A 24389-nucleotide genomic window follows, 5' to 3' on the forward strand; every position below is an offset into this window, starting at 1 on the left:
CTCATTCAGCACACACGGCTGCTTTTGTTGTGCAGGGAGCACAGCACACAGAGCACAGTGTGGGAAACCCTGAGCAGCTTTTTACTCACAGTGCCGACCAGCCACAAGCCTGGAGACACATCTGTGACATCTGGACATGTTGGTGGAACTTCCACAGTGATTCCAGTCACAAGTGATCAGCAAATATATCTTGAAAGATATTATGGGCAATCAAATCAGAAATGTATCACTGATATCTAAGCCTGTCTTAAAGTGTGACATTTTCTTGCTGATATTCTCTCTGTATTTATAATTTTGTGGTGTAAATTTAGTTAATTGACTGTCAAGCAGTTGACTTTTATATATATGTATCTTTATGGGTTATTGAGTTCTGTGTTCAGATTGTCTAGCTGAATGGGTTACAAGATTATTGAAATCATTTGCTAATATTTTAATCAGCCACTAACCAACCGAACAGTAGAGTGCGTAGATAATAGATTGTAGCAGCTTTATTGAGCTGTCAGTCATCCTATTGCAAGCTAATGACTATTTGAAGTGAATTCAGTTTTTTTATTTCTTTATATTTTATTCCAGCTGAAACAACTGCGTACCTGATTGATTTCTGCATGCTGACATTTGACTTTTCCTTTGCTATCGCTTAGTGGAGAAAGGACAGCTCTCATGTTCTGAAAATGCCATGGTTAAGAAACAAAAAACAACTTTAAATGATTTTATATACACCCTTTTATATAAAGTATATAATTAAAGTACATTTTATATGCAATTAAGCTTTACATTTAGTAATAAATCTAAGAAAAAGCATCATCTAGAGTAAAGAAGATCTTAATGAAAATTATTTGAGAGACTCATATAAAACATCTCTCAACAGTTTTTGAAACTTAATTATCTGCTTGGCACTTATAAAAGTGTATATTTTCTACAGTGTCACCAAGTGATATGCTTTGGTGAACATTTACAATTATTCCTCTGGTACTGTTTCTATACTGTACCTGTCCCATGCTTGTTCCAATGACCAGTATGTTTTCAGTGTCATTGATCCCATCATTGGGCAGCAGACCTGCTCTCTTTACAGGGTCACCACTTTCCCAGATTCACACAGCGCCCTGTGAGTCACTCGTCATCGCCCCCTCCCCTCCACCTGTTCCCCAGAGAGACGGCCATTGTCCCCGGCAATAAGCACTTCATTGAGCATGTGGCAATCCCAGCTTCCCCATTGTCCCCCAAGCTCGTCCATTGGCTACAGACTGTGAGAAACTCCAACAAGCCCCAGACCCACACATTCGTATGGAGATTGGGGACTATAAATAGGAGAGATGAAGCCAGCACAAGTCAGACTCTCAGACTCCCTCTGCAGAGAGCACTCCAGCACACAGATACAGCCATGGCACCTACAGTCACTGCAGCAATGGGCTATTCGAAGGAGCACATGACTCTGGCCATCAAGGTGAGTTGTGAAGTTTAGATGTTACAGTGCTTTTTAAAAATATCCATTTTAATTCTGTAAGACGTGTTGGATCCCAGAGCCAGGTGATTGACAGGTGTCTTGTCCTTGTTTTGCAGCTGAGAAAGCCGATAGTGGAGAAGATGCGCAGAGATCGCATCAACAGCAGCATCGAGCGGCTCAGGCAGCTCCTGGACCAGCAGCCAGATTCCAAGCTGGAAAAAGCCGACATCCTGGAAATGACGGTCTGCTACCTGAGGCGGCACAGCCGGCAGCCCGTGAGCGCCCCCTCTCGGCCCTCAGCTGAAAGTGAAGGCTACTCCAGGTGTGTCCAAGAAATCAAGCGCTTCCTCTCCCAGGATGGGATGAAGGTGGAGTCCCAGGGAAGACTGCTGAACCATTTCCAGAACACAGAACTGTCCTTGGATAAGAGCAGCTGTCAGAGTGTCCTGCCTCAGCTGAGCTCCCCAGTCCATCACACCACCATCAAAGGAGAGGCACTGTCCAGATGTGCCATCTGGCGGCCCTGGTAGAGCACTGTGGACTGTCAAGAACCCTTGAAAAAACAGAATTCAATAAGCTCGGTCTAAACCTGGCACGGACAGTAATTCTCGCAGTGTATGAAGAATTTTTCTTCTTCTTCTGCTTGTGCAGAAGGTATTAAATGCTACTAGAAGATGCAAAATGCATTATAGTCTGTATAATATAGTAGTAGAGATTAACCATCTATCTTGTTGCACAAGAGATTTGTATGCTTTGAAAAAAGTTTTTTGTTGCTTTCCTTTGAAGTAACCAGTGTAATATGAAGTACTTTGTGTACTTTTTCGCAGTGGTGCTGTCACTGAACTGCTTTTAGGGAGGCAGATGACTCCCATTCCACAGCAGTTTGATCCATTTCAGATTTACGCAAGTTGCTGGCTCTTGTGCCAATTGCACAAAAATGTCTTCAATTTTTTTTTTCCTGGAGACCAGGAGTACTTTTTTAATTTCAATTTCACACTATAGTGTGTATCAACTTTGCTGTGAGTTTTCACAGCATATGTATTTCACTAGAGAAATGCAGTACTGTATTTAGACATACAATGTATGCGATACAAATGCCTTTAAGGAATTGCCTCTTAATCCTTTAGGATTAAAGCATTTCATATAGTGCAAACTGCCTATTTAAGGCTACACAGTCGGATTATAGCTTGTCACACAAGGAATGTGCAGGCAGTGCTTGCTCTGTTAGGAAATATTCACCTTGAATGTTGTGTAAAAGAATGTTTCAGATATGTCTTCTTCTGTGAAGATCTGTCTTTCTATGACATGTTGTTGCACTAGAACTTTGTCAGTTACACACTGACCTTCAGGTACTAGATGAAGAATGATTCTGTTTTTTAAAAAAACATATTTGCTGAGCTAAAGCAAGAGATGTGTTTTGTTTTGCTTGAAATTGTTTTCGAGCTTTTGTTTTGGTTTTGGAAACCAAAGTCAATGGCAGAGTGTCTGCCTGCTAGGTAGCCTTTATGAAGGCATTGTATTTTCTGTAGCTGCTTTCAGAAAGCTGTACTTGTTATTTCACTGAATTATTGTCAGTGCTGTTTCAAAGCTCTGTGTGCCATCATTATGATCTGCTTTCTAAATTCCAATAAATATGGAACAAAATCTATGCAATCAATACTGTTTTCATTTTCTAACATGGTCATATTTGCCCAAAACTACAAATCACAAAAGATAAGGACATGTAACTTAATGTTAGTCAATTGTATCATTTATTGTAGTACAGAAATGTCATGTTATCATGTTTATCTCAGAATGGTGGGAAAACAGGTCTGATTTACTGACACTTCTTTTCTTTGTTTCCTGCAGACATAACATTATGCAGTCTTATTTGTTCACACTTTTAATTTCACCTTCAGTAATCACACTGCTTTTGTCACATTAACAGCTAGATATCTCAATTTCATTAACCACGAAAATGAACTTGGCATTCAAAAACAACTACGTCATGTATCACTATTAGGGATTATTGGGTTTCTGTCACTAATAGAGAAGCAAATTAGAACCAGCACTGAGGGGATTGGAGACTGCTGGGTCACAGACAAAAATCTAGCATTGTACTGTAGGAATTTTAAAACATAAAAGGCCAAAGAGTTTGGGAAGTGTAGAACTGAGGTCATAAAATGTCCGTTCTTTTAAAGAAAGGTTTAGATTAGTTTAGATTTCACTACTGGAACCTGCTAAATAGAAAAAGATTCGGTTTTTCTTAACTGGGGCATTTTCTTTTGACACCAGTTCCTGAAAAACTCAAAGTATCCCTTTCCTTCTTGTTTTCTCCTTCCCAGAGCTGTCATGCAGATGGTGTTTGAGGGTTATTCATGTAGAACAATGGAGAAGCAAGCAGCATTACTAATGTGATATGTAACTAGGCACGCTTCTTTTGTCCCTGCCTTTCAAGGCAGTGAATGCAGGAGTGTGTGGGAAACTGCTACAAGCACAGTCTCACATGGAGGGGAATAATGAACTGTGTGTGGGGGATGATGGGTAGTGCAGCTGTACAGCGTCTATTCTTCCAGCCAGATGTGAGAGCATAATACTGCCCAACTGCACCCTGCGAGACGAGACAAGCTCACACAGTAATTAGAGTCCTACACTGGGGGACACACACAAAGGCGTACCCAGACACGGGCAAGCAAAATATTTGTAAAATGTATATTGGTCTGCTCACAGGAGCATTCAATAAATACATTTGTGATGTCAAACTTGAAACTCCATTGAATTTGGCAAACATTATGCCACACAATGCCATCTAGCGATGTTTCTGTTAAAAAATATCTGTAGGAGTATTTTTTTTCCAGGCATGACCTGCCTCTACAAAGCTGACAGTCAGTCACACTCCTGCCCCCTGCAGGCTTTGTGCTCCTGGTCATAGCCTGACAATGATAAAGGAGATAGTTATTGTTGTTACTTACACTACTGTTACAGCTAATGCATGAATGTCAATACTGGGATCCTTCTAAATGCTTTATTAACTGCTATTATCTTTGTATGTATCTTGTGTTCTATGTAAGTCAATAGATTTTTACACAATTCTTGTACTCTGCTACTGCTGTATTACAGATGTGACTCCATGGTCAACCCTATACAGACAGCCCTGTCCTGGCCTACTGCCATGCTTTTCACGGATTGTATTACCAGACTTGTACTCCAGCCTATTTTCTGCTAGTGTGGGACTCTGTGTTTCTCAATGGAGTCCCATACTACTGAGCCAATATTGGAAAGCACTGGGCGCACACTGACACAGACAAGGAACGGACACTCAAGTCAGAGCCTAATTTTCCCAGAAGCCAGTTAACCTGTCAGCACCAGTAACATACAATCTTTGGACTGTGGGAGGAAAACAGAGCACAGAAAACCCATATCAATGCAGGGAGAACATACAAACTCCACACAGAGAGCAGCCCAGGAATTGAACCCAGGGCCCCAGTTCTGCAGGACTGCAATGCTAGTCACTGCGTATTGATATTACTGTTATAAATTCAAGTTAGAAAGAAAAACATAACTTTCAGGATGAAAACGTTACAGATAATGCTAACAATTTAGATAATTCCATTGCAGTCTTGAGATCTGATAAGGTAAAGTGCTGGTTGTTTTTTCTAACCCTAATTTTCACTCAGTTCATATGAATAATACCACTCATTCAGTCTGATGAGCTCATCAGTTACTGATGCGTGTATCTTAATTGCGCCAGTGGAAATTAGGTTGGTATATTATAATCCATTAAGTGAAATAAATTTCTCCTATAGGTAACTACGAGAAGTCAAGATGCGCTAAAACGAATATAACAAAGTGGTTATATTCTAGCCCACAAAATGAAGAACAATATCAAGTTAGCAAAGTTTTAATTTTAAATTTAAGCAATAATTACATTCAACGTTGGAGGAAATTTCTGAACTTTTTATTCTTAAAGTGTTCTGAAAGTATTTTTCACTTTACTGCGCTTCTCCACAACCCTTACAGCTATACAGATGATAGTAAATCTAATTCTTTTACTGTTAAAAATCTGAAAATGTCGTTTATTCGACCATACTATGTAAGTCGGTCACAATACAGAAATTGGATAATAAAATCTGAATGAGATGTCAAATTGTATGTTGTTATGCTGCTTGATTTGATCTGTTAGATGTCGCACGAATCAAGTACACCAATTCCAGAAATTAGTTTCTTTTAACTTCTCGGTAGTGGTACCTTGTTCATACTACCAGAAGTTTTTCAAGAAATATAGTTGTAGTTCGAATTGTCGTACACAAGGTGTCAGCCTATGACCATATTAGGAAAAATGCAGGTATCGTGGTTGTTTTTTTCTGCTTTTATAATACAGCTTAATAATGTGGTATAGATTCTCTTTTGCATTGCAGTTTTTTTTTTACTCATGACAGTTATAAATCAGCTGAAAATGAGCTTACACGATTTAGACCTGAGCAAATATAAAGAACAATAATGATGACACGAGGACGTTTTAATTGTGAATACTGTCTATTTTGAACGACTACGATTTTTTTTTCCGGCTAAACGCATTAGTTTATATTTATATATCGCCCTTCACTGCCTTGTGAGATGTAACATGACTGTTAACATGATCGTGTCGTGGGACCTGCCAAACTTTGTGCTTTGAACGTCATTGCGTGAAGCCTTTCGGCCGCGGCGTAAGCAAATATCCAAGATGGCGGCATGTAGTCGGCTAGAGAGGAGCAGTCACAGCATGGACAAAAGCATTACTCTCCCGCCAGATGAGATTTTTCGGAACCTGGAGAATGCCAAGAGGTTCGCTATCGACATAGGTACCAGAATACGGAAATGAGTAATTTTCTTCTTTTTTTTTTTTGGCTTAATACAATGTCCCACTTGTAGAGCTGCTGCTGCTGCTGCTGCTGCTGCGGGCCATTCGGGAAAAGAGGGTTTTGAGTCATGTCCTGTCGACACTCCGAAATGTAGTTTTCTGGGGGTAAAAATGACAGTTGACGCGAATGTCAAAATTGTGGGAAGTGGACTACGAACCCCCGATTTCGGGGCGCGGGTGGAGGGAGACGGCTTGTGTGGGGGCTGTAGTCATTTAGTAGCTGTTTTGTATTGACTTGTGCGGTTATTATTGAAGTGGGGGACTACAGCCCCCAGTGACCGCTGCTTTAGACGCTGGGAATCTGGATTTTCAGTACGAAAACATTTTTGTGCCAGTATTATTTTTTTCTCCGTAAATGTTAACAGTTATAATAAATCTTCAGAATAATTAAGTCGTTTTCGATAATCAATCGAAAATGTATAACTTTATTATTAGCAGTACCAACACGATACTGTATGTGGTGGGTCTCTGCAGTTTTCGTGTTTCATCGAGATCAAAATAGTTCTGCCTGCACGATTTGTAATCACAGGTGTATCCTAAATGCAGTAAATACCGTTGCTATGGTATAATGAATACAACAGTTGATTAAATATATATGTGAGATCTCTCAGCGTAAAACTAGTATTATGTATCTTATACTAGTAATATAGTACCGTACAGCGTCCATTGAAAACAGGAAGAGGAATTAGTACGTAATTCAACGAAGAGATATTTATACTGTACCTCCGGAGACCTGTAGCGATTAGGCGGGTTATTTATGGAATTCTTACCCTGGGATATTGTCAGATTACTTCAGCAATCTCAATTGTGATAAAGATAGACCTTCACCAGACGTTTAAAAGTTGAGTTTTTAGTTTCTTAAGCAGCTGTAGTCTGGTTTTGTCTGTGTGTTAAGGTTTAGATTGAAAATACTTTCCCTCTCACTGGTCAAATGAATGTCTTCCATGTTCAGAGATTTACATAAAGTAATGTATTAATGCAAGAAGCCACAGTCGTAATGTTCATATCAGCATGTTTGCATCGGGGGGGTTGTACTGCTTGCAGGTCGTTAGATCTAACAGATTTCTGTTTCGTGTTTTTAATCAGGGGGGTCTTTGACAAAACTGGCCTATTATTCTACAGTTCAGCATAAAGTTGCCAAGGTCCGGTCGTTTGACCACTCTGTGAAGGTAAGGCATTTTGTATTGCAGACAGGGTCTTTATGATCATGTGCTTTGTCTGTTAAGGAGTAAATTACTGTCTACTCAAGTTGCTGCATTGTATTTTGACCACAAGGGCAAGTTTCTAAAATTGAAGTCTATATTGAGTAGTGCATGTTTCCTTATTCCTGTTACAGTGCACCTACTGCTGGTCCTAATGCAGCCAGAACAGTTCATAGAAAAGCTTTTAATAACCACTTTAGAGTTTGCTGACTGTGTAGAAGCATAGTGCATAAAATATAAAATAGCATTGCACAAGTATATTCATGCTTCTTTTGGCAAAACCTCACTTGTTGGTAATTGACTAAAAGACCAAACACATTACATAGCTATTTAGGAGTTTTGTACAACTGCTGTTGCATATTCACCTTACAGATTTATTTTAACAAAAAAGGCAAAAGAAGGCAGTTCTTCAAAGAGGTTTTGATGCTGCTTACTTTTACCACAGGACTATGAGTATTCTTGTTTGTCACAATGGGAGGATTAGCAAGACAAATGCTGCTCACTTTGGTGTTATTGAGATCCTGATCCTTAGGGGATTATTTTTTTTTTGCTAGGCTAATAATGCAGGGGCTCCTTGCCTTGGCTTCAGCCTCACAGAGAACCGTTTTTTAAAATCCTTTGGCAGACCAAAAGTGAAATTGTGCATTCACATAGCATTCAATGTTGTCCATCTCAGCTTTTTCAAACCAGCAAAAAAGGAAACTAAAAATCGAGTCCTGCGAGTCTCTACAACATTATGGTGTATTAGAATACGTACTGATGAAATAATATTATTTCACTGTTTTTAATTTTCAAAATTATACTGCCATACTGCCTCCTACCCCTCGCAACATTCATACTCATTCATAGACTGGTAGACTAGAGGCACATGAGAGAATGATCTTCATGAGAAATAAAACGACAAATGTCCAATAGGGATCTGATCTCACAGCTTTCCAATCTGGAATTCAGTTTCTTTACCCATCTTGCGCTTTGCCTTCAGTTTCAGGCTTGACCCTTTGGCATGAGGATGTTGTGCAAAAGAGCCATCACAACCATTATAAGAACCATTGTGACCACTGTATAAGAATCTGCTGCATTAATCGCCTCGTGCTTCCCTTCTATCTCAGGAGACGGAAGATGATCCTCTCTACGAGATCTCGGTGCAGGAGGAGATCACAGCTCGCCTACACTTCATCAAGTTTGAGAACGCCTACATAGAGACCTGCCTGGACTTCATCAAAGACCACCTGGTCAACACCGAAACCAAAGTCATCAAAGCCACTGGCGGGGGTGCTTACAAGTTCAAGGACCTGATTGAAAAGAAACTGAAACTGAAGTGAGTGCTAAAGGTCTAGTCTCAGTGTCACTAGAAGAAGAGGTGGAGGTGTAGTTGCATCTTTGTCCCCGAATTCTCATTATTTTTCGAAAATGTACAACCTCCTTTTTTTTAGTGATGTTACACTATAGAATCAGTGTAGCATTCCCTTGTAGCTTTTCATTTTTATTGAATGTCATCTGATCTGCAGTAATGTTTGATTTCCCGGTTTGTTCGTGTTTAAATAAAAAAGATTTAAGACTGGGCATGGTAATGCAATCCCAAGGGATAGAAATTTCAAACAGAGAGAAACCCATTTGCACTAGTACTTCCTTACACATATGTAGTGCTTTTCTGGACACTCCACTCAACGCACTTTACAGATAATGAGAACTCTCCTCCACCACCACCAATGTGCAGCCCCCACCTGGATGGTGTAACAGCAGTCAAAATGCACCAGTACGCTCCCCACACACCAGCTATCAATGGGGAGGAGAAGGCAATCCATAGATGGGGATTATTAGGATACTGGAGTTTACACTCCAGTACCTAGTTGGATCCACTTATTTCTGTTGAATTTGGTGATTATATGTGCCTGTGATTGAACCTCTTTTAGATTTAAAAAATATCCTGTTGATTCTTTTATTTGAACAATTCCATCTTAAACTTGCTTGTCAGAGTTCTGGTTGGTAATATGTAGTTGCAATAATTTTTCACTGATTTCCTGCTGTCCCAACATTGCCAGAGACCTGTGTTTGCAGTTGATTTCCTTTTTTGTTATTACTAATTAATATTAATAATAAGTAATAATGATTAATAATATAACAATTAAGAAAATTATTTTTCCTATGCCACGGTGTAGGTAGGCATCCTCTGACAGCACCCAGGTTTTCCTCTAGCAGCTTTGAAAACGTTAAGTGCAGGAAGAAGAGAGCCAGCCTCTCCTGTACTGATGCAGCTGCTGTCGTCTCGTGGCAGGGTGGACAAAGAGGACGAGATGTCCTGTCTCATCAAGGGCTGTAACTTTGTGCTGAAGAATATCCCCCACGAGGCTTTTGTGTATGTGAAGCATGCCGACTCCGAGTTTCGGTTTCAAACCACGCAACCCGACATCTTCCCTTACCTGCTCATCAACATCGGCTCCGGCGTGTCCATCGTCAAGGTCAGCCCACTCTCTCATAGCAATCCAGTCAGCATTTAAAAAGCACAGCCCGTTGATTTAACTGGCACCAACGACAAGCCACCTGCAGTGCAGTTCAGCAGTGGTTCTCAAGTACTCCCTTTAATATGGCAGAAACCTAATTGCATTAACAGTTTCTTGTTAGGTGCTTTGTTTCGGAATCGCAACGGCCTTCAGGTCTGGTTGAATGCCCAGTTACCCGGAGAAGGGGAGAACAGCTAAAAAAAAATCTCCATTAATTAAAAATGTTTTTTAACGCAGGTTGAATCGGAAGACAAATTTGAACGGATTGGAGGAAGTTCAATTGGAGGTGGCACATTCTGGGGTCTGGGAGCTTTACTAACTAAAACCAAGGTAAGAGGTCATCTTATTCCTTTGCAGGGCAGTCGTTATAGCAGCCCAATACAGATCTCTACACGGTGCTCAGCTTCCTCAGGTGTCAGGACCGTACCTGTTCAGGAGATATTTTTTATCAGTGAAAAAAAAGTACAGCATTTTGCTGTTTTACCTTCAACTTCACCCTGGTAATAATTAATGGCATATAAACTTAAGTAAGGCTGTACTACCGCAGGTATAACTCATGGCTGGGTGAGTGAGGAATGGTTTGAGTTAAAATCTTAAATGTGGTTGAACTTTGGCATTATTTCTATGTTACGTGCAGAAGGACGCATAAGCCTGGTGTTGTTCATGAAGCTGTGGGCTCTCCAGATGGCTGTGGTGCATTCTCTTCTAAGCAGTTGTTAGTTTTTGTACGCATCTTGTTGCTTCACCACTCTTCTAAACAGCCTCCTTTTCCACTTTGAGCATGTGTTAACGTGCAGAACTAAAAGCATGCACAAGCAGGTCATATTGGCGTTATTATTAGAAGGAACCGTAGGAATGACAAGGTTAGTCCTGCAGCTGCCAACGTTTGTTCTTTGCCTGCTGCAGAGATTTGATGAGCTGCTGCAGCTGGCCTCCAGAGGACAGCACACCAGTGTTGACATGCTGGTGAAGGATATTTACGGAGGGGCCTATGGGACACTTGGCCTGACCGGAGACCTGATTGCCAGCAGCTTCGGCAAATCAGCCACAACCGATAAAGGTGGACGATGCATCCTTGTTGGCTAACCCTTAGAGTGTTGGAATTTTCAGTTTGTTTCTGCCACATTTGCACAATCACATTCCAGCATACATACTAGACATGACTGAAGAAGAATGAGTGTGATTATGCATTCCCTGAATTGCTATCCAGTCATTTCTTATCATTTCAATGCAAAGAGATCATCTTAGTGTCAAGATGTGTGATGAAGCTCTCTCAGTGCGTTCCTTTGCGGTTCTCTTTCTTTGACACAGTTTATCCATCAGTTTTTCATTTCCTGAGCTGCTTTCCCATTTCTTGGTGGGTAAAATGGCAATGATTTTCCAGGATTGTACTCATACGGTTCCACTTGTATTTATGCTATTTGTTTTTTTTTTTTATTGGTCAATCAGATCTGTTTTCTTGTTCAAAGTGGTGATTGTTCTAACTGTACCACAGTTGTTTGCTTAACACAAATGGTTTTTATGCAAGTGTATCCTTCTCTGTGCTATTATATACTAGAGTTCTCCAAAGAAGACATGGCCAAGAGCCTCCTGCATATGATCAGCAATGACATTGGTCAGCTTGCCTGTCTCTACGCCAAGCTGCACAACCTCACTCGAGTTTACTTCGGGGGGTTCTTCATCCGAGGACACCCTGTGACGATGCACACCATCACCTACAGCATCAACTTCTTCACCAAGGTAAAACATCTTCAACTGAGCTCTCGTTGAGCCTCCAGATGTCTGTAACGATGGAGAAATTTTGCCAACCTTTTATGGAAAGAAATCTTTGGAATTTAAGTCTTGATATTTGGAGTTAAGTAATGATTTTCATCCTATTATTGTACAATTAATGTGGGTGCATGTACTGGTTTTCTGCAAATAGATTGAATTAGCCATCCAAATACTGTGACATTTTTGTTCTTAAGTCAAAGTTTCTATAGTTTTCTTGCACTGGTATTAATGCTTTGCTGAAATCATCCTCAGGGGGAAGTCCAGGCTCTCTTTCTCAGACACGAAGGCTACTTAGGAGCGATTGGAGCCTTCTTGAAGGGAGCAGAGGAGGACAGTAAGTACAGGTTTTATGGTGTGGTTTGCTGCGTTTCCTTTGAGATGGAGGAAAAAAGACAAGAAGATTTATAGAGTTTTCCAATGTGCAGAGACAGAACATAGTGCCGGATTATACAGAACATCCATTCTGTAACCTCTTCTTGGAGTTCAGGGTTGTACAGAATATAAACTGTGTTATTTCAACCATTCATTTCTCTTAAGCAGATGTCTAGACTGCAATTATTTTTTCTTGTGAGAGGGAGGCAAAATCTATTGGTATGTAGTGGAAAGAGCATGCTTTTAAATGTAATGTGATTAATGTCTCAGCATTTGGTGGTGTCCTACAAATGCTGTGAAAGAGAGTATCAGCTAATGCAATTTATTGTCCATTACTTCTTTTGGTCTGTTTTTATAATTGTTTTAGTGCTTTCTCTTAAATTATTCAAAGGCATGAATTCTGACAAACCTGTCCAGCGGTCTGGCTTCTATAACCTTAGGTGCTGTATTATTTTAAAGTATTATTGTGAAATGGGAGTTTTCATTTTCTAATGCTGACTAATGAAAGTTCTGATCCGTTCCACACAGATCCTAACCAGTACAGCTGGGGGGAGAATTACGCTGGGAGCTCTGGCCTGATGAGCGTGTCTCCTGATCTGAACCCCATGCAGCGGGCCCGCAGTGGAACGGTGAGTTCAGCGCCGCACTGAGCGCAGTCGAGCTATTTTTATGACCATCCTGTAGAACAGTGTTAGAGTAAATTGGCTGGATTACTCCTGTGTGTTTGTGGAGGAATTAGCATTTTTAATGGATAAAGTGTTAATATAAAAACATTGATGGAGCATTCCACCTGTTATGACGGCACATATTCTTTCCTCAGGAATGTCCGTTAATGTGCAGTGAATGTAATGAAATACACCTGCCAGAACGTTGTGCTATTTTCAATCCAATTCCAAACCTGGAAATGACATGGTGTTTGATGTAACCCCTAAAGCAGGAATAAATTGATAACGGGTATAGCAGACATTTTCCTTAAGTGGCACAGCTCATAACTATACAGCCGTAAAACTACAATAAAGAAAATCTCTACAGAGAGCTTCTTATTCCTGGTAAGGTTTTAATTACCTGCTGTACATCTAAACTAGTCACAGGCTTAGGCATTTCGAAACAGTGGTGTTTGCTCTCTAAGCTGTGGTAATTATTCAAAGATGACAGATTTTTATGTTTATTACCTTCTGTTTCTTAATGATTGAGCAGCATCTTAAGACAACAAGTCTCTCTGTTTGGAGCTGGATTAAAGCAATGCACTGGGGTATTAAATTAGGATCAGAATTATCTATCCTTTGCGTTTTGTTTCTAACATTTTATTTCTTACTTTTTTTTCATCCCCAACTTATCATTGTCTCCATGATCTCTGTTTAATTTATATTTTTTCTTCAGTTTCCCGTAAGTAAATACCATTTTCAATGTGTATTACAATTCACATTTTTTTCAATGGGTGATTAATCACCATGCTTAAGCGTAAGCTTCAGATGCTGGGAGCACAGCTTGTTGTTACGTGAGTTGTGCATTAAAATAGTGATTAGTTAGCCTTAGCTTGAACTGTCTGTGCCTTTTTGTCTTGCTTGCTTGTGTGGCATTGAGACATCTTACTAAAAGTATACGGTCTTCACTGACGTCTCTGTAGTAAAGATCCCTCTGCAAAATATTTTTAATCAAAATGTGGTACATATACATTTCATTTAAATTTTTCTTATTCTGAGTCGTCAAGAAAATAACAGTGCACTTTTAAAATATCTTTAGGTTGTGCTGAGATGCATTGCATTTCAGGTACTATCATCTGAGCAAAATATTATAAAACTGGGCCGACTGCTAAGTTGACTTCATCACATATAATTGCTCAAAAATGAACAAAGAGAGAGAGATTTGCACTGATCTTTCTGTCTGTAGGTCTTGCATGTCTGAATGTGAAATTTCAGTTTTTTCTCTATTCAACAAATAGCCATAATATCATAGTGTGAGTTATCCGTCAGTCATCAAAATGATATTAGGTTCCAGTTACTGCTTGCGTTCTGCAGATTTTGTGTCCAAGTCAACATTAATAAAAGCATTAATACAACAAATGTTGATGTGTGCCCCGAATACATACAGTAGGGAGGGCAGGAAGCATACAGGTCACAGATGCGCACAAGTAATGCTCAGTAGTAAAAGGAGCAGAATGGGCTTTTCCCCTTATCTAATGGAAATGTCTATATCATGTCCACTGTTGGCTGCTGTTGGGGAATTCACACTGGCATGGGCAGCACAAAAAGTTATGCTTTGCTTACCTCCTACAATGAAAAATAAGAATGTTTGTGTGCCACATGCTGAAAAGCTGTAGTAAAAATGCTAAACGTTGAATGACAGAGTAAGCACGAAAGAAGCAACTGCCCGAGAGCTGCAACTGGACAAAATCCACAAAGAATGCATGGAGAGTGAAGGAAAGTTGCCTGCTAACAAGTCAACTTGTTTTTGTGATCTCAAAATTTGTAACAGATTGGGATTCTCAGATGTCCTTGGTACCAGTTCTTCCCCAATATACGATATTATGCAAGACTGAGATTAATATTAGTATAATTTAGCTAATTAATTTTGGTTGTTTGGAGTTTTTGCATTCGCTGCTTAGTCTATAGCCCTGCATTTTCTGATACTATGAATATGTGCTAAGCATCCATTGTTTAAATGGTGAGATTGTGAGCTTGAAGTGCTCATGGTTAGTTAAAATATATGATTAACCATATAATATGTTTGCTTGATTTTGTGAATTACATGTTGGTTTCCAAGTTATGTTGTAGCAGCCGGTTCAGTGGTATATTTCCAGAAATGGCTTTTAAGTAAACGCTTGATGAAATAGTCTCCTCCTCATATTATTAGTTTACGTTTTTAACAAAAATGGTCTTGCTATTAAGCCGTTAAGACGCAGAGCTACTTTGCATTAGTGTAAACACTCAGGGTGCTGTAGCTGGTTAGTGACTTTGCTCCTGCCCCCTGCAGTTCGACATGCTGGAGATGGATCGTCTGGAACGCCAGCTGGTGAACCTGCCCCTGCTGCAGGACCCCTCCTCGTACATCCCGGACACCATGGACCTGACCGAGGACGCTGTGGCTCGTGAATACTGGCTCTACTGCTTCGAGGAGGCGCTGGGCGGGGTGAGAGCACAAGGCCGCGTCGACATCGGGAGCAGGGGTTCCCAGCTGTGGTCCTTAGGGTCTGAGTTATTCGCTTATTAGAGCCTAAATCATTCTCAGCTGAAGGTTGTAACGAAAGCATATTTCCACATTTTCATGTAGTTCAGCCTAACATTACTGCAATTTATCCTTTCTTCCAGGTGTTTATAAATAAAATATTATTGGGCAAACCTGATTTAGAGCAGCTTCTGCTCCTTGAGTGGTTCATCCAGTTAGCAATCCAGATTCTCATTCTTTATTTTGATTCTGTCGTTCAAATGTGAATTGGTCAGCAGTAGCTGGGGACCCCAGGAGTTACCTGACCGGGGCTGTGATAGGCAGGGTACCCTGCTTAATACAGTGGGTGTAAACCACCTGCTTTTTTATAAATTAAGGTTGCATCATATTCATGTCCACATGTTTATATTTACACAGCAGGATGGCATTGTGTTTTAAGCTCAAAGCAGCTGTTGTTGTCAGGTGTGGCTGTGGAGCTGCGGCCGAGTTCACAGTTCTGGTCTCTGCAGGTGGTGAAGAGAGCCATCGCCAGCCAGCCAGACCTCCCACAGGCCAGAGAGCGAGCAGAGAAGTTCCGCCAGAAATACCGACACAAGCTACAGACCCTCCGGCACCAGCCTTTGTAAGAGTGCATTCCCTCCTTCCCAAGGAATTCTTCAAGTCTTTCATGGAAAAGTTCTCATCACTGAACACTCTCGCATGTTCATCTGAGAAAAGCAATAGACAATGTCTCAGATTTAAAAAATATATAGTTCTACATTAACTTGCATTAGCACAGAAGAGGCAGAAATGTTACTCAGTACTAGAAACTTGAGCTAGATCTCCAGGGAAAACTGGTTTTCCTAAAGTCTTACTAAAGGAAGTGTAGAATGTTTTTTGTTGATCATTACTAAAATGCTTCCAATAGTCTTTCAAGGCAGGGCTTATAAATTAGCACCCATCTATATCAAGATCTAGAAATCTTTGGTTATATGTTAGGTTCTGGAAACTTACTGTAACAAGGATCATCTGTATGGCAAAAGAATTCTAGGGGGCAGCATATTTAGAAGAGATACTGGGTTGTCTAATGCAGGAAAAGCAGAAATGGATGCAAACATCCATTTTACATACCATGGTAAATTCAGGTATTATAATATTAGGATAAAGAACATTGAATGCTACTACTGAGGTGTTTAATTAGTGGAGTACTACATGGTTTGTCTAGTTTATAAACTAGATACCTAATATTCTATGAAGTACAGTAGGTTCTGGTATGGTAGTTCACAGTAGTTTTTATTGATGCTTCCATAATCTAAAAAACCTGAAAATGATCCCAGCGTGCTTGATCGTAATACTATAATAGTATTGGTCATCAGAATAAAGTCCTCCCTGGTCTTGGTATTAAAATGGTCTCATGGTATTAATCTAGATAGCCAAGGCACTGGTGTGCAACTGAAGTCAGTTTTTTGCATTGTGACCTGAATTTCTGTGCTTTCCCCTTTTCCTCCCTAATTCATCTGTGCTTTTCTTCTCCTCCTCATTCCTAGTGCCTATGGGTCCCTCACTGTCAGAAGTTTGTTAGACACAAGAGAACACTGTCTAAATGAGTTCAACTTTCCCGATCCCTATTCTAAGGTTTGAACTAGTTTGCCGTCTTATTTTAAGGCCCTTTTTTGTCTCCCCCCAAAAGTGCACACAGAAAATTTTAAAAATGCACTGCTTTAACATCGATCAGCTTCTTTCTTTCTGAAAGCTGTTTTTTTAACTGTAGATTTTATGGATCCAATACTATTGCAGTGTGAAGTTGTGCTTTTAACACTGCACTTAGGAGACATTCACTTTTTGTTAGTGGCATTTATTGCTGTTGTTTTTTTAATGTAACTGTTAATATATGCAGAATTACTGCATATATGTATGGCTACATTCAATAACCAGTGGTAGTTGTGTGGGGTAAATATTATTTACACTGTCTTTGTTATGCCTCTGCAGATCAAGCAAAGAGAGAATGACTTAGCACTGAAGTACTTCCAGAAGGTCGTGAAGTCGCTGGAAGTGCTGAGCTGGGAGAAGAGACAATTTGCCCTGGTTAAGGGACTTCTGGCTGGGAATGTGTTTGACTGGGGAGCCAAGGCAGTCTCAGAGTAAGCAGTTCTCCGTCTTAACATTGGGCTGAAATACTGTGGTCACTTATAAACCATTAGCCATCTGGAGTGCACTAGCTGGTCTGATGCACTGTGTCGACTCAACAATGGTTTTACCAACCTTGAAAAGTTCAAGCCATATTGCTGTTGTTAGTGTTCAAGTTTGTTTTATACCAGGAATTACTCCAAACAATTACAAGATCCATTTCTCTAGATTTTGTTTGCAAAAACAAAAAATTGGAAGTAGGTTAAAACGGATTCCCTAAATCTCTCATGTCTTTTCAGTATCTTGTAAATTTCTGACAGGTGTAATTTTCACAGTGGTGTCAGCTTGCCTAAAATGGTGCATATAGAAAAAAATAGGACACATATTGGGCTGGAGTTCGTGATACAGTAATGTCAGGTATGCTGTTGCAGTATAAGCTACTCTTTGACAGGATTGAGAGAAGATAGGGGAAAGTAACATGCTACTATGATAACGCTCTAAAATTCGGATTCTTTTTTTAGTGTCCTTGAGTCTGATGCAGGGTTTGGATTTGAAGAAGCAAAACAGAAGTTGCAAGGTATGAGGGTTTTGTTCCTTTGGAAAGATCTGTTCTTTCACAGATGTATAGTAAGTAAGCAAGGTCAATGAACCAAATTAAATAAATGGGGTCTGGATAATGGAAGAGAAATTTTACCTGTCCTTTCCCTGAAACAAGAGCTTTTTCTTTCTCTTTTGAAGAGGCAGTATAATCTTTTGTTTTGTGATGATTTATCTTACCTAGGATTTTTAGTTCAGTCTAAAGCAGGGCTTCCCAATCCCAATCCCAAACTTAATTACGCAATCGGATCCTTAATTGAACTAGCACGTTGCTTGACTGGAATATTTGCAAGTTTTTATCCTACTGAAAGCTTTGGTGTTTTGTTTTACTTATCAGATACAGTAGTTAAAAGCTGGCCTCCAACATGTTTCAGAGCTGAGAACAATCAAACAGTTCAAAGTAATCCTTTTAATTAAGTCAATTAAGAATTCAAATGTGTAACTGGGACTTGGATGGAACAGAAACTGAGGAGATTTGTGGTTTTCCATGGCCAAGTTTGGGAATCCCTGGTTTAAAGAATACAGAGATGAAAATATTTGCACATTGAGCGTGGTGATTGCTTAAATGCACTGGGCAATCTTTAAACAGCGATTGTGCCAGTGGCTTGCTGGTATTGACTGTGTCCTTTACTCCCTAGAGCGCCCTTGGCTTGTGGATTCATATAATGAATGGATTGAGAGGTTAAAGGTAAGCAAAACATTTTCTATAGTGTTACCATCTACACAACAACTCCTTCAATGCTTTCAAACTGAAAACACACATTACAACCATAAAAACCTTCAATATCTCCATCACCCTGTATATTAAAAGTGTGCTCTTCGTTCAAGTATTTGGTTTATGTTTGTTTAAAAAAACTGTTTAATACTGCAGCTAGATTTAATAGTTTTTTTAAGTATAAATAGGTTTGTAAGCTGCAGAGTTTTTAAATTGAAAATAAAGTCAGTGTGACAATGGTTGGCTGTGAAGCCTGTTTTAAGAGGATTGTATTGTGAAGTGCTGTGCCAAGTCTGTACATGTCCAGGAATTCCAGTCCCAAAACCACCCAAATAGTAGGCAGCTTAAGCAGTAATTATAAATCAATTAGGAGCTCAGTAAATAAGTCTTGTAAAGCACAAAAAGAAACGCTTCTCCTTGATCTTGAAGAATTTACACCTCATTCCAAACTTGCTTGCAGTACTTTTATTTTGAAATCCCCTCTTCTTGATCTAATTTGTTCTGTGCCCTTCCCAGACTTTCTGCTTTTGGGTGAATCTGTTATCAATTATATTTTTGGCTGTACAATATCTCCCATGTGGTAATCTTCTCCACAGTCTCTTTTTACACCTCTTAACAAGGAGAACTATGAGAGAATTATTTATGAATCTTTGGTACCAGATGTTCTTTAGTCATTGCCTCTAACGTATCGTTTTTGCCGGTTATTCTGTTTCATGTCTGTTGTGATAACTGTGTAAGGACGACTCCCTGGAATCAGTGATTGAATACCATGCATACTGGCTTTCTCTTGCAGGGTCCTCCTCACAAATGTGCCTTATTTTTCGTAGATAATAGTGGAATAGACATCATTCTGGGAGTGTTCCCATTTGTCAGAGAACTTCTCTGCAGGGGAACAGAGGTAAGCCACTTTCTTTTTTGTGATTACTGTGGCCAAGTGCCAGTTCTCATACATCAAGACTGTGATTTCCCTCAAAATGTGTATAAGAGGTAGGTTGATGTTTTTTTTTTAATGTAACAAGGTCATTGCAGATATAGGTTGCCACCTATATGCCTAGTTATTTTGGGATACTTTGAGATAAACAGTGTTAAATGAATTATTAGCCACTTCACTCTAACAATGTTCTGAATCCTCTTTTCTCCACTCACAAACATGCCTTGGGTTTACCTTTGCAGGTTGTGCTGGCAAGCAACTCTGGACCAGCGCTAAATGATGTGACATACAGTGAATTACAGATACTGACAGAACGGATAGCAGCCATGGACTCAGTCATTCAGTAAGTTTTCTGTTTATGTTCCACATCAGGCAGCTGGTTAGAGCTGGCCTGACTTGATGGAGACTGCTGTTCAAACTTTGAATATGTCATTGCTTTCTATTATGCAAATTTCTTAATCAGTAGTACAGACGAATTCAGTAGAAATATTGCTAGTAAGAGAAGTGTCTAGTCTTAATGTGCTTGTACAGGTATTGGGGGTCAAACTCTCTGAAGTCTCTGAATACTTTTTCTCTGTTTATTTTGTAGGTCTGGGATCAAGGATGACAGATTAATTTTAGTTCAGAGTGGCTCCAGTTCACCGTGCTTGGACCTGAGGTGGGTATGCACTGATAAGCTGGTGTTTACAGTTGTACTCATGCTTGTCAGTTAAATTAAGGTGGCGTTCTCAGCAGTTCTGTTTTAATTTAGGGGACACCTAGTACAATCCACAGCTCAAAAGTTCTAATTAAATTAAGATTCTTAGTTGAGAGTGAGTCTTGGGGAGAACTCTGCCAAAATTCAGGAGGCTTTTAACAGAGATGGAAACAAAAGCCCTAGTTCTGGCTTTAGGGCCAGTAAATTTCGAATCGACCACAGCGCTCTTCAGTCACACCATTATGGCCAGCTCCATTGTAATTTGTTTGAACTGGCTTTTTGTCTTACTAGGACGTTTAGGACCTGAGGCATTAAAACAGGCAATGGTATGGTATGGATCCCACCGGCCATTACTGTTTTAATATTTAACACTGGAAACAAACTGCGTGTGAATGTTTCGGGGTAGAAATGGAGGTTCTGTTGGGAAATGCATCAGTCTAAATGAGTGAATGAACCATATTTACATGTTTTACATTGTTAATACTTATAGTTCAGGTGGGTAGCTGCGTCAGCATGCGTAGGCTGCAAAGGAACAAGTAATAGGTTTATTCCATGCTGAAAAAAAGAAGAAAGAGAACACAACGTTTCGGCCGTGGAGCCTTCTTCTGAAGAAGGCTCCACGGCCGAAACGTTGTGTTCTCTTTCTTCTTTTTTTCAGCATGGAATAAACCTATTACTTGTTCGTTAATACTTATATATGTACAAACTAACAGGTAAAGGTTCATTCCATGCTGCACTTTACAGAAAATAAACACAACCTTTTGGCTGTAGAGCCTTCACACCTGAGGTTTTTGGTATCCTTTTAGCACTTTTACGTGTTCCTTTGCAACCTATGCATGCTGACGTAGCTTTCTACTCCAACTTCTATATACAAACTGTCCACCCTTTTTACTTGAATTTTGTGTCAAAATATTAGGGGGTGGGAGGGGTGGACAGGACCTGAGAGAATCACCCTGCCGTGACGGTGACCCACTCAGCTGTACTGGAGTGACGAGCAGGGGATGAATGTGCTCACAGCCTTGCCTTCTCAGTGCTGTATTACCTGCTGACGCTGTCTTTCCCCACGACAGCCGCCTGGACAAGGTGCTGTCCACAGTGGTGAGAGAGCGGCACACGGACCTGGTGATCATTGAGGGCATGGGCCGCGCCATCCACACCAACTACTACGCCACCCTGCGCTGCGAGAGCCTCAAGCTGGCCGTCATCAAGAACTCCTGGCTGGCCGAGAGGCTGGGGGGCAAGATCTTCAGCGTGGTGTTCAAGTTCGAGCAGCCCCCCCAGTCATGAGGAGGCGCCCCAGGATCCCCCACCTCTCCAGCACCCTCAGACACATGACAGCCTCTCCCTCTCTTGCGTGCTCTTTTTCATGGCTGTGGGGGTGGTGTGTAAAGGACTTCTTCCTTGCAATTTGTTCTATCAGGTGTTCAGTTTTATTTTGCACGATGGAACAAAATGATTTAATTAATGAATCTGACATCTGTAATCAGCAGGCTTTAGTTAAACTGCGTTATTGTACCTGAAGTTGTTTTTTTTCTCATATGAAAACTGCAAATATTAAATTTGCAGATGAATGTGTCCTGAAGCTGAGAAGGGCCTAAGAAGGTAAGAGGCTGAGATATTTTCAAAGCTTCCTTAGTGTCTTCAAGCTTCAAAAAGGGATTTTGTTTTCTGTTCATTTTTTTTTCTCAGCAATACACCAAAACATCTTGCTTTCTTAGGGTATAATGTTTCCAGTGTCGAGTGCAATTGTTGCTATGATGGTGTCTCTCCTGCTTTAGAGTATCAGTTTCATTTTAATGGATCCCATTTTCTTATCTGTTGCGGTGCAGGGTGTGATCTGTTCAGGGCCAGATGAACGTAGTTTCATCATCGCCAGGTTGACTTTAGCACATGCTGTTCAAGTAGTTTAGACATCCAAGCCAAATCCTGCCAGGTGCTTCTCTAGTACTCACCATCCATTCTGCTTGGCCAGACTTTTTGATATCGGCTTTTGAAGGGGACAGTTCTGAAGTGGTTGAAGTCCCAGAGCAAGTGAGTTAAATAGATGATAATTGAGAGACTGTTTTTAGCTTGAGTTTTAAAAGTACTTGAACATTATATTAATTGAACCTGATTGTAATTGTTTCCCCTCAGTCTGAGTGCGGTTATGCCTGCCCACTCTAAACGGTTTAATTTTAGACTGGAGCGTGTTTTTTTTATTGTTAAATTTCTGGAATGTGGAAGCACAGAGCAACTTTATATCTTTGGTTTAACTTGCCACGCCAGGAGAAAGCAGGACGTCTTCTTGACAACATGTAGCCAATATAGTGGAAAAAATGAAAAAATCTCAATGCCTGGAGACCCCTGATGATTGAAAGATCACATCTTTTGCTCTTTAGTAAGGTATTTAATAAGATAAAGAAAGTATGTGTGTGTAAACGTACCAGTCAGATGAAACACTTTGTGTTAAGCACTAATTTGTACTGGTTAATGTGCCTTGCGGTTTTGGCAATGTAGTCTTACGAGAGAAGTTTAATTCTTATTTCCCCCACACCTCAGCTTAAATGTATTAAGTATTTTTTCCAAATCGGGGCATTTTTTAAAATTGCATTACTTCAGTTCTTCATTCAATTAGTCAGCACGTTTCTTTTCTGGCTTGGGTTTTAAGAAACTGCATAGCTCTATTTTTTGGGTTACAGTCCTGTGGATTTAGACAGAGATGTTCTACCTTATCAGTAAGTACTGCACAAAGTCTTACAGTGCTAGTCAAGCCATGCTAAATCCTTAACAATTGTAAGCTGTTCAGTTCTCTCCTTAGGCCACAAGGTGACAGTGTTTCACTAGTGACTCCTGTTGCACTGTTATATCGTTAACTTCAATGTGTGATACTAGTTGACTTCTTTTCTCCAAGCCAGTAGAGGGAAAGTAATTCTCTTTAATAAAAGTTGGATGTTTATTAATATAACATAAACCTTTTTTCTTTAATCTGTCAGTAGTATACATTTTTCCAGGGAGTTATTTTTATAACAAGCTTATTGGTGCTTATGTATCAGCGTTAAAACTGGTGGGCTGTTTCACATTGTGTTATTGTTTATTCCCAAATTGCAGATCACAGCACTTTAATCTCCTCTGAAAGCTGATATAAGCTTCGCGTGGTGATTTTCCTTCAGGGCTGTACAGGATGTGGAGAACAGTATTGCCTCATTATCTCAGCCAGGTGTGCTTTTGTCTTTGTGTTTCTCTGTTTGTATCAGTCATTTAATTTCAGGTCTTGACTTTCAGGCTGCGAAGCTGACTTGAAATCTGAGAGTTTGATCAGTTTGCACAACACTGCAGTGTGCTTTTCTTTTAGCGTTGAAGAACAGTGCTTGCATAGCACCAAGGACATTTGTCGGCTTTTGTGAGCAAAGCAATAAGATAATACACAGATATTGTTGGGGACTGTTGTATTCAGATAGTAAGCAAAAATTAGATGTGTTTTTGTGATCAGAAAACATAATCAAGACCAAAATGGTGTTTAAAGTCAATTATTTTTCCTTTTAAATACTGAAAGTTCTCAAATGTTTTGTCACAACTCACTTAGTGAGATTCTGTATAATTGTTATATATATGTATATATACTGTAAGTGTGTACATATATATGCTTCATTTCACATATCTTGAAATATGTTTATTTTAATTTTTTCAGTGTTTGTGTAAAAATAAAAATCAGCTATGTTCTTTGACAATCACATGTATTTAAATGTTAAATATATTTTTAAATGTCTTCATTAAAAAACATTGTCCTTCTAAATTACTGTTTGATAGCTTTTCTCTTTTCTTCTCTAGAAGTAAACTAACCCTTGGACAAGAACATTTTTCCTTTTATCATCCACGAAGACCAGCAGTTTTATGCCAGAAACTCAGTGGATTGTAGAAATACTATCAGGACAACTGCAAAGGGGCACCTAGCTTATCTTGAACAATTTGATGTAATTAAGTGGTTAATTGTGGAAACATTTAGTATACATTTCATTGGCTTTAAAAGA

The 24389-nt window shown here is 39.8% G+C and overlaps 2 protein-coding genes across 2 annotated transcripts; both read left to right on the plus strand.

Moving 5' to 3' along the window:
- Positions 1 to 1310: 1310 nt before the first annotated feature.
- On the plus strand, positions 1311 to 1974 carry LOC148817560 (transcription factor HES-5-like). The gene is made up of 2 exons (XM_088938328.1): positions 1311 to 1444; positions 1561 to 1974. The coding sequence occupies exons 1-2, from the start codon at positions 1382 to 1384 to the stop codon at positions 1972 to 1974; spliced, it is 477 nt and encodes a 158-aa protein (XP_088794454.1). The 5' UTR covers positions 1311 to 1381.
- Positions 1975 to 6130: 4156 nt separating this feature from the next.
- On the plus strand, positions 6131 to 24154 carry pank4 (pantothenate kinase 4 (inactive)). Its single transcript, XM_088938262.1, has 19 exons — positions 6131 to 6264; positions 7410 to 7492; positions 8635 to 8843; positions 9801 to 9984; positions 10264 to 10356; positions 10933 to 11086; positions 11585 to 11766; positions 12052 to 12133; positions 12700 to 12800; positions 15145 to 15300; positions 15846 to 15958; positions 16863 to 16950; positions 17305 to 17456; positions 17964 to 18019; positions 18678 to 18727; positions 19548 to 19652; positions 19928 to 20028; positions 20275 to 20343; positions 21453 to 24154. Exons 1-19 carry the CDS (start codon positions 6147 to 6149, stop codon positions 21667 to 21669), a joined length of 2313 nt encoding a protein of 770 aa, XP_088794388.1. The 5' UTR covers positions 6131 to 6146; the 3' UTR covers positions 21670 to 24154.
- The last annotated feature ends 235 nt before the right edge of the window (positions 24155 to 24389 follow it).

This window comes from Atractosteus spatula, chromosome 20, assembly GCF_055471065.1.
Source record: "Atractosteus spatula isolate fAtrSpa1 chromosome 20, fAtrSpa1.hap1, whole genome shotgun sequence".
Lineage (NCBI taxonomy): Eukaryota > Metazoa > Chordata > Actinopteri > Semionotiformes > Lepisosteidae > Atractosteus > Atractosteus spatula.